The sequence below is a fragment of the Momordica charantia genome (genome assembly GCF_013281855.1).
Source record: "Momordica charantia cultivar OHB3-1 chromosome 11 unlocalized genomic scaffold, Mcharantia_2.0 BLBB01000011.1, whole genome shotgun sequence".
Lineage (NCBI taxonomy): Eukaryota > Viridiplantae > Streptophyta > Magnoliopsida > Cucurbitales > Cucurbitaceae > Momordica > Momordica charantia.
Genome location: NW_028275159.1, coordinates 17,916,905 through 17,928,164, shown reverse-complemented (window position 1 = coordinate 17,928,164; position 11,260 = coordinate 17,916,905). Strand labels below are relative to the sequence as shown.

Genomic DNA, 11,260 nt, shown 5'->3' with positions numbered 1-11,260 from the left:
AAAAGATTGTGACTTGTCAAGGAAGATCCTTTGATTTCTTTCACCCCAAGTAGTCCACAGAAATGCTCGAATGAAATTTGTCCATAACTGTTCCTTTATGTTTTTTAAGGGATATCCCGTTAGGAGAAGTTTAGGGTCATTTGGTAACGTTGTGGACCAACCAAAAGCAAAGAGGATGTCCTTCCAAAATTCAGATGCAAAAGTACACGAAGTGAAGAAGAGATGTTGAGATTCCATGCTCTTCTTGCAAATAATACACCATTGTAGACCAACCCAGTCAAGGTTGTTAAGTATAATTTAAAAATTGAATAGAAAAATATATATCACCTTGTAGGAATGGTTAAAGCATTTATCTTCGACTAAAAAATTATAAATCCAAATCTTCACCCTAGCTAGTACTAAAAAAAAAAAAATTTCTAAAATTAAAATTGCTTTAGAACAATTGAAGACATCTTGCATCTTCTTAGGTCAATCCTCTATCCCCATATTTGTTGTATTAAACAATTAATTAAATTTTAAAAACCATTTAATATATTATTTGATACAAAACATAATTATTAACCAAAAAAAAAAATGTTAGAAACCAAGTAAGGTCAAATAGCATTCTTAATTATCCATGGAATTAATCCTGACTCCTAGATATCATATAGAATTAATATTGGCAGATTTGCATAAGTGCTATATATATATATAATAATTAATCACTGGATTCACATGAAATTGCACAAATATATAATAAGAAAAAATTGTCCAAATAAATAAATAAATATATAATAATCACTGGATCCACATGAAATTGCACAAATATCAAATAATAAAAATTGTCCAAATATTTATATATATATATAGTAGCAGCAAAATGGTGTTGGTGGTTGGTAGGGCTAACCAAAGGGTTTTGGCCTACAAAATTTTACCTCTATGGTATCATCAATGCCATCGACCACCTGAGCTTGAAAGATTATTAATGGGAACTCTTTTCCAATTGGCTTGACCTCGAAGGTGATGTAATAGATGAAGTCGCATATAGCTTGAACATTCAGTTTAACAATCTTTACCATCTCCAAATTTGTACCCTATACATTATAAGAAAATATTAATATGATCTCGCCAAGTTAAAAAGAAAAAAAAATGATAAAGAAAGAAAAAATAGAGGTACATTTTCATTGTTGTAGTGTTTAATAGCGTCTTCTGCACATTGCTGCATCCTTGTTGGATAGTCGTTACCCTCCCAAGGAATAATAATACCGAAAGCAATGGCCTTAGGAAAAGAAGGTACATCAAAACCCTGTATATGAAAAACTTTAATTAATTGAAATGAAAATTCTAAATTAATCCTGAAGTTAAAAAAACGACACTTATTCCCTCAATGTTTGAGAAAGGTTCTAAATGGTCACAAGGTCTATTTCACCCTTAGTTGACTAATGAAAAAATGACGTGACATAATTGGTTTCCTCCCCATATATTATGATTTCCACTTGTTGAGTCTTGTTACAATTTTCCAAGTCAACAAGTGAAGAAGAGCGTTGAGATACTTATAAATGAAGTAAATTTACCCAATCTATCAACTTAAGTTTTTGGATTGAGGGGTGGTTTATTCATCCGAGATGACAATTTTTATTAGTTTTATATTATTTTCAATTTAGTTGGCTTCTCTTTATTATTATTATTTTTCTCTTCCCTTCCCTCTCCTCATCCAATCTCTTCTCCCCTTTTTAATCTTCATAGAAATAATGCTACCTCATCAGAAAAAATGCCTGGCTCGCCAATTTCAAGCTCTTCCTCTTCTCTTTCGCCAAAGGCCATTTATCTTGATCCCCTCTCCCTCTCCCTCTGGCGATTTCTCACCGTTCAATCCAACGAAATCCTCCCTCAAATCTCCCAAATTGACCCCTAATGCCCTCAAATGGAAACCACGTTCTGAATCCGACGGTCCTTGTACACTAAAGCTGTCAAGTCCATACGAGGCGTAGTAAATTCCTTGTTTTTTCAGTTTTCAAGTCAAGAGAGAAAACAAGTAGCCTCACTGTCGGCAGTGGTCGCGACGTTTTTCGTGCCAATGGTGATACACGAGCTTATGGTTTACTACGTGGGTCGGATGAAAGAGATATGGATATGCAACACATCTCCAGATCTGGATAAAAAGAGGAGAATAGATTGGATAAGGAGAAAGGGAAGAAATAAATAAATAATAATAATAAAAAAGCCAACTAAACTCAAATTAATATAAAACTACTAAAAAATGCCACTTCATTACCAATTATGCCGTGCTCAGTGACTCAAAGACCATTTAAAACCATTTCTCAAACGTGAGGTTGGACTAAATTTAGTGTCGTTTTTTGAATTTTAGGAACTAAATAGAAACCTAGCTCAAAATTCTAATACAAATTAGAAAAAAGAAGTAAATAAATAAATAAAATAACCGAAAGCAAGTGAAAAGAAAACCTGCTTTCATCAACGGCCTGATGGTATCGTTTCATCTCTTCTGGGTTCATGTCATGGAGACCGTCAGCATAAAATTCATCATCAGAAGTATAGAAATGATTTTTTAGAGGGGTAGACAAAATCTCTTCCTCTTCCTCTTCCTCTTCCTCATTCATCTCAGGTTCAGAATCAAATAGATAGCCAAGAAAGTAGGATTCGGGAGAAGAAGCCATCAAAAACTATCCTGCTCTTCAAAATCAATAAGTGAAATAAGACATAGCAGTGCATATTGATAGTGAGAGTGCATAAAAGATGAAAGGAAAAAACAACAAAGACATGAAAAAAAGGAAGACCAGAAAGAGTTGGTGCGTAAGAATTCTTGCATCGAATATTACAATGGGATTGACAATGAGAGAATCAAAAACAGCAAAAGAAAAGCAAAAACAACAGTAAACGAGATCATATATATATATATATATGAATTTTCATTAATGAAAGAAAAAAGTTCCACTTGTATCCAAATTTCAAATTTAATATCCATGCTTGTTTCCATTGTTCCACTACACATAAATGAATACCATCCGTAATGTTGTACCCTTTTCGGTTTTCGCTACCTTTATTACGATACTACATCACATATTTTGTTCAGGATCAGCATAGATTGTATCATGTTTCCAGCATCAAAACAATGCCTCTTAAGCAAGAGTTAATAGTGGATTGCTGGATAAAATAAGATGGGCTAATAACAGGAATTTTCATTATCTATCACACAGCCCACAACTTTAACAAGAATTGAGGAACTAATAGGTGAATTGAATCACATTCAGATTAAGCAAAACCTTAAAATTCCCAAGCTGAAAAGTAGAAGGTATCTTGCTTTGATTAAGGTATAGGATGGATTATTTACTGAATCTTACATCACGTCAATAATCTCTTCCAAAAACAACGTTAAATAAAATCTCAACTGCAGGAATTTTAAACCACAATTTCAGAACAGGAGCAGCCATATTAAAAACTCACTCACAACCAAAAAGAAAAAAAAATTAAACAAAAAATAAAGCACAATAGCTCTGAAATAAATTACAGTGAGAGAGATGAGAATGAAACCGTAAGAGACGATGGATGGGAGAGCCCAAAGTTTCTCAAAATCGTGAGATCAAGAAAGATGAGCATGAGAGATGGATCGTGGAGGTTCTGAAAGCCCTAAAATAAATTTAAAACGTGGTATATATACATGTGTGTGATAACGGTTCGGTCGAACTAATGATCCTTTGGTAACTCGAAACTAACCCAAATTGGTCCATTCTTATCAATTTCAACCCACATTTTCAATTTGGGTTGGGTTGGGTTCTTCCAAAGTTATTGAATTTTGGGGCAGTTACAGGAATGACCAAGTTTTAATAATACGTTTTAAAAAATGTCAAACACGACTAAATTGTTTCTTTTTTAAATACTGATAAAATGTTTAGACAAATATACCCTTTTAACCAATTAGGTATATATACATAATTGTAGGGATCTAAGATTTTTATGAATTGAAAAACAATCGACCTTAATTTTAGGGAATCAACTATATCTAATAAAATGTAAATGAAATTAAAATATTTATTTTAAATCTAATTTTAAGTTCTGAAAGTAGATTTTAAAAAAGATTGATAAAATTGTGTTGGTATAGATTTTAAAATTTACACATGTCTAATATAAAATTTAAAAATAAAAGAGTAAACATAATACATTTATTGATTTTTTTTAAGAAATTAGGGTTTAATAAAATAAAATAAAAACCTTTTAACCTTTCTTTTTGCTTTTTGACAGCTTCAGCTGTCGCCTCCTCCAACCTGCAGAAGAAATTAAACGAAATTACTAGTAAAAGAATTAAAATATTTAAGAAAAGATATGTAAATTCCAAACTTTGAATTGAATGGTTAGGGTTGTTAAATATATGTAAATTCCAACTAAAATATAGGAAGGGATTATGAAAAAAAAGTTTTAAAATGTAAAATTTCAAATATACCCTTTAACTATTTTTGCAAAATTATAAACTAAGGGAGATTTTGTTACTCACCTAAATTTCCCTTGAATTTTTTCGTACACCCAAAATACTTTACATAAATTATATATATAATTATTTTATCTAATTAAAAATATTTTCCTTCCACCATGGGCTATATTTTTTAAAATTTCAAAAATAATTACTATTTTTAAATGAGACTATTTATAATTAACTAGTAAAATAACGGGCAACGCACGTATAATTGTATAGTCTAAATTTATAGTCAATATTGCACATAAATATGTCCTTGTTAATTTTGAGAGTACTTATTTGAAAAATTGTACGAATAACTCAAACCTATACCTATAATAATTGTGTACTTATAGTTTTGACTGCTGATTTGAACGTATAATTATGTGGCTTTAATTTATGGTACTGATTTTTAAGATCTATACTTAATTTTTTTCCATATCTAAGAAGTCGAATCTAAAAATAATAATAATAATAATAATAATAATAATATATTAAAATTAGTGACTCACATTAATAAAATATGCATCAATCAAGGAATACATATTTTTGTTAATTTCCATATTACATACATTTCACTGTTGCCGTATCAAAAAATCAAAATCCAAAGTAATAAAGAAAATTTATAAAACAAAATTGTGTTGTCATCCCAATAATTTCAAAAAATGTAGATTTTTTTTTTTAAAAAAGTGAAACCCCCGGCATAAATCACAAAAAATTGTAACCATTTAAAAATATTTAGAACTAATTTATTGCTTTAAATAGTTAGTGCTAATTGAGTATTTGTCAAAAACAAATGTTTAAACCTGTAATTAATATTGTTACCATATCTAATAGGTCAAATTTTCAAAACATTAATGACTAACATTATTAAAATATGGGATAATTTTTTTTTTAACGAAAATATGGGATAATTTAGAAATACTAATATTGTAAACTCTAATCTCCATATTCATAGTGGTTTAAACAATTTTTTGAAATCTATACTTAATTTGTTAATTTAGAAATATTAATATTGTAAACTCTAATCACCACATTCATGATAGTTTAAACAATTTTTTGAAATCTATACTTAATTTGTTTCCATATCTAAGAAGTCAGATATAAAAAAAAAATAACAACAAATTTAAATTAGATTAAAATTAGTGACTCACATTAATAAAATATGCCGTAATTAAGGAATACATATTTTTCGTTAATTTCCATATCATATATTTTACCTTTGTGTTGCCATATCAAAAAATCAAAATCCAAAGTACTTAGAAAACTTGGGTCGCAATCCCAAATTCCCATTTTACTCATTATATTAATTAAGTACAAAGTAAAAAAGAATATTTTAACATAATAGAAAAAATATTTATTACTTTAAATAGTTACCTTAGGATGAATAATTTATTATTTTTTAAAAAACGGATTTTTAAACCTATAATTAATTTTTTTACCATATGCAATAGGTCAAATTTTCAAAACATTAATGGCTAAAGTTATTAAAATATGAAATATTTTTTTAAACCTATACTTAATTGTTTTCCATATCTAAGAAGTCAAATCTCAAATAATAATAATAAATAGTAATAAATTTAATTTAAATTAAAACTAATGACTCACATTATTAAAATATTTCGTAACTAAGGAATACCTATTTTTGTTAATTTCCATAACACACGCATTTCACTTGTAAACTCTAACCTACATCATTCCAATTTTTTTTTGAGGGTGAACCATGTGAATATAAAGAAAGATAATAATTTAGAGTTGTACATGGCATGAGTTATTCACCATTAGGGAGTTCGTGATTTTCCTATATCACCATTTTTTAAGTTGTAGTATTGTTTCGATCTCCAAATCTGAGGCTAAAATGAGGTAAAGTTTATTTACAGTTTTGTTTTGATCAATCTTTCCATTTTATATGTTTTAGTATTTGCTATCATATTCTTCCTCACTACCTAAATCTACATTGGCTTAATTATTGAAAATTTCAAACCTTTTCTTTTGGGTAAAATAACAAAAAAAAAAAAAAACCAAAAGTTAAATATAATTTAGATTTACCTCTAATCAACTTGATCTTGATCTTGAACTTGTGTCAGATTTGAAACTGGTACTAAAAGGAGAGGATCTGTTGAGGAATAGTGCATATCAAATTTCAAAACCTCAAATAAGGTAACGAATGTTTTGAGGAATTTGGGTTACCTTAATATGTGTCTCTGAATTTATCATGAACAAGAAACGTAAGACAATCTAGACCTCTGAAGTAGACGTTGATAAAATGTTATTCTCAACCGTTACAAATAGAGTGAAATATGACCACAACTATTTTGTTTCTCATCTCCATTGGGATAGAGAGCTATCCTTGAATAACACAAATAAAAAAAATCCTCAAAAACCAACAAATTTGTGACAATCCATTATTGTTTCTAGCTTGTAAAGAAAAACAGGATTTGAGATGATGTTGCTAAATTTTCCTTCTCGTTCTTCCTTAAATATGTGAATTTTACAAACTTTCATAAAAAAAATCCTCAAAAACCAACAAATTTGTGACAATCCATTATTGTTTCTAGCTTGTAAAGAAAAACAGGATTTGAGATGATGTTGCTAAATTTTCCTTCTCGTTCTTCCTTAAATATGTGAATTTTACAAACTTTCATAGGAAGTTGAATAAACTATTATTAATTTCTCCATTGTCAATTTAATTTTCAAAATCTTTTGAATTTCTTGAAACGGTTTTGATCATCAAATTGTATTAACTTCTATTAAACCTTTCAATATGAAGCAATTCGTGGACAAAATGTTGGAACATGAAGCAATCCTTAATCTAAACATTTATTTCCACCCACCACTTATTTTATCATTTAATCTCACCTTAATTTAAAAATTTAATAAGTTATATGTAAAAGGACTAATTTGCCCCCAACTTCATATTTCAAAAGTATAAAAAATGAAAGGCAATAACGGTAAAAAGTGTTTCTCCGATCCTACCTTTTTATATATACTATAGATTTTTAACAAAAAATTAAATATTAGAAATATGTACCAGCTAATAAATTTGATAATGTTACATCTTTTACGTCTATATCACGTTACGTCTATAGGGAAAGGGAGGATCTTGAAAAAAACATTTTTCGATTATTTTATATTAAATTTTATATTTCAAGAATGAGACGGTAAGAGACGATGGATGGGAGAGCCAAAAATTTCTCAAAATCGAGGTAAGAGCAAGAGGTTCTCAATTTTTAGTCTCATATATTTCTACATTTATTTCCCTCCAAAAATTTCATCTCTCATCCTGAAATTGATTATTTAGTTTTTATATTATGTTTTTTCAGCACTGTATTAAATAATTTTTCAACACTAATTTTATATCTTTTCGAAGATTGAGCTATTACTATTAGTGAGTACTTAAATTTTGAGCTATAAACACAAAATATATTCATTTGTCACGGTTTCAGGCATTGATTTTTTGCAACATAGTAAACCCCTATCAAAAACTAAGAAACATTTATAGCCGCGAGATTTATCTCAAAGAAGCTCCATTGAGTATTTTGCATTAACTTATTTGTTATCTTTCTACAATCTCCAAACACTACAACAAATATGACTTTTAATATCAGTCAAAAACAAAATCACGGAGGCAACAATGATAGACACGTAGAAAACGTGCTTAAAATTAAATAAAAATATATATATTTCAATATTAATGGCCCGACATTGATCCTGACCCGACATTAAAAGTCTAAATTAATTTGGCCTTTTGGGAGGATCTTCAACTTCAGTTTACTCCTACTACCCAGTACCCACTAACACTGGCTGATCTATTCACAAATCCTCTAAATATTTTGCTAAAGATAGAGAATATAGTCAACAACCTCAACTTTGGCCGAGAATGTGAAAGCCAAATCAGTTTCATTGTAATTGATTTTAATTAATTTTGCACTCAATTTCGATTAATTCAAAAAGTTCGCTAAATTCCTAAAAATTTTAACTTTTTTATTTTAATTTTATCTCTTCTTTTTTTGTCGATCTAAAATATTGTAAATAAATAAGACGCTATTTCATGACAATTTGTTTTGTACTGCATAATAATTTTATTTTATTATTTTTAAGCACCATTATTGTCAATGAGTTATCCAAAAATTATTTAATTTGTTATTTTAGTTTTTAAAGAAAGGCCAAGAAGAATAATTTAGCCAAAGTTCTTTAGAATCTATTGTAGCAGCCCGAACACATTTAAAAGCATTCCTCTTTTCTAAGAATTAAACATTAAAAAAGAAACCATAAATGCCAAATTAAACATGGAAAAGAAAATTAATTTTATTCGAGGATATGTAATAAAAAGAATCCTAACCAAAACTACTAAATACAAGAGAAAAATTCTGTAAATAACAAAAAAATAAAATGAAAATAAAAGGAATACCCTATTAAACAGAAAATGTAAGGGGGGAAGTAAAAGGAAAATTCATGAGGCTAATAGGGTTGGAACTTCAATTTTTCATATCCTAAATTTGAGCTCGAACTTTAGTAAGTTGTTGAGGCACATATCTATTCCAGAACCAATGTTGTCTCCAAACACAAGACATGTCTTCAATGGGTATGCCCTTTGTCTCCGGCAAGAAGAAATAGATGAATATGGTCATCACAGCCACAAAGAAAGCGAAGAAGAAGAACAACCCAAATTTCATATGGCAAAGCATGGTGAGGAAGATTTGGGCAATCAAAAAGGTAAAGAACATATTCACCGACGCCGTTACGCTTTGAGCAGCTGATCGAATTTCAAGTGGGAAGATTTCGCTTGGAACTAGCCATCCCAAAGGTCCCCAAGACCATGCAAAGGCTTGCACATATATGCAAATGAACAACACCACAACACCAGCATACCACTTGGGTAAATAAGCAACCTCACCAGAAACTCCAAATTTCCAAGCTATGAACACAGCCACCAAAACCTACAAATGATGTCACATCTTTATTAGAATCAAATCGATACGGAGACAAAAATCTTTTGAAAAACTATTATTTGTCGATCTTATTTTTGGCTGAGCTTTGTTCCAGAAAACAAAACAAAACTTATTTGAAATAGTAAAATTTTAATCACCTGGAAAACGAACATGATGGTTCCACCGAGCAAGAAAAGAATCCTCCTTCCCCACTTATCAGTACCATACATAGATACAAAAGTTGCCAAAACATTAATACCACCCGTAATGACAGACGAAAGAAGAGAAGCATTGTCTCCAAAACCAATAGTCTTAAACAGCACCGGAGCATAGAACATGACCACATTGATCCCTGTTAATTGCTGAAAAAATGGGATTAAAACGGACATTACCAATTGTGGTCTGTTTTGCCTCTCCCTCAAATTCCTCCATGGATGTGTCACTGCTTTAGCAGCAATACTTGCTGCCACTATATCTTGAAATTCTGCATCTACATCCTTGGAAGATACACCGCAGATGCGTTGGAGCATGACTCTCGCCTTCTCGATTTCGCCTCTTTCCAACATTGAAGTTGGAGTATCGGGAAGAAAGAGAGCTGAGATTGTGATGAACAATGCAGGCACTGCTGCACCTCCTAGACTCACGCGCCACCCCCATCCGCCATGAATCTTGGCAGTACCAAAATTAACAAGATTAGCCACTAGAATGCCGATCGTAATCGATAGTTGGAAAACAACATTCAGAGAGCCTCGATACTTAGAGGGTGCCATCTCCGAGACATAAAGTGGAACAGATTGAATTGAGAATCCAACACCAATGCCCAAACAAATACGACCGATAATCAGCATTGCAAGGTTCTGAGCAGCAGCATTAATGGCGGCACCAACCAAGAACACAAAGCCACCAAGAAGCATAGACTTTTTACGACCGAAGGTTTTGGTGACCCAAGATGCTAATAAAGAAGCCAAAAGTGCAGCCAAATAAAGAGAGGAAGTAAACATGGTGAGGGGAACACTATCAAATTTGCAGTACTGATTGGTTGAAGTATCCAAAGCTTCTTTCTCATAAACAGATGGGAAAAATCTCTGTAAAAACGGAGCCATAGACGTGACGCCACCTAATCAGATCAACAAAACAAAATAATAATTAATAAATTATAAATTATAAATTATATGGGTCGTCTTCTACTGCCTTTTCTAATAAATAAATTTAGTACATAAATTTTTACTCTTTCCTGTCTATTTTTAAATTCCACCGTTTTACATTATTTTTTGTATGGGTACGTATTATCAAACTTTCATGTATTTTAATTTCCAAATTATTTTTATCTATCAAAATTATTTATAATATTGAATTAATTTATCAAATATATATTTTAAAACTCTTTAATATTTTCTACCGGTCATGGGTTTCCTAATCCTTCAAAACGAACTTTTCATTTGCCTATACCTTAAGTTGGCCTTACGTCACCAAACAACCCATTTATTACCTGAGATACCGATGTCATAACCGAAGATGAGCCCACCCATAGCGGCAACGATGCAGGTTATCAACAAATAAGAAGTTAGTTCTCTGGGATAGTTTGTGATCGAACCACCTTGATTACCATTTATCTCGAAACCACCGCCAGCCATCGTAAGAATCAAAGAGAGAAAGTAGGGAATATGGACCGAGACTTATAGAAGAGAAGAGAAGAGATTGCAGAATGTGAAAAAATAAAGAGCCAATGGGGAATATATAGGCAAATATTTCCCAAGATAATTAGGAATCTGTTTCCTAGTGAATTACTAAAATCCGTGTGTATGGAAGACTTCTTTTTCTATAGGTTATGGATAATTAAATTTGGAATCTAATTTGAAAGCATATTATTGGTAAAAGTTATTTG

General features: G+C 30.6%; 1 protein-coding gene across 1 annotated transcript; it reads right to left on the bottom strand.

Moving 5' to 3' along the window:
- Window positions 1–1,161: 1,161 nt before the first annotated feature.
- LOC111019615 (sugar transport protein 12-like) lies at window positions 1,162–11,028 on the bottom strand. The gene is made up of 5 exons (XM_088120196.1): window positions 10,865–11,028; window positions 9,534–10,492; window positions 8,977–9,384; window positions 6,319–6,340; window positions 1,162–1,219 (listed from the first exon to the last, which is right to left on the bottom strand). The coding sequence occupies exons 1-5, from the start codon at window positions 11,007–11,009 to the stop codon at window positions 1,176–1,178; spliced, it is 1,578 nt and encodes a 525-aa protein (XP_087976322.1). The 5' UTR covers window positions 11,010–11,028; the 3' UTR covers window positions 1,162–1,175.
- Window positions 11,029–11,260: the final 232 nt, after the last annotated feature.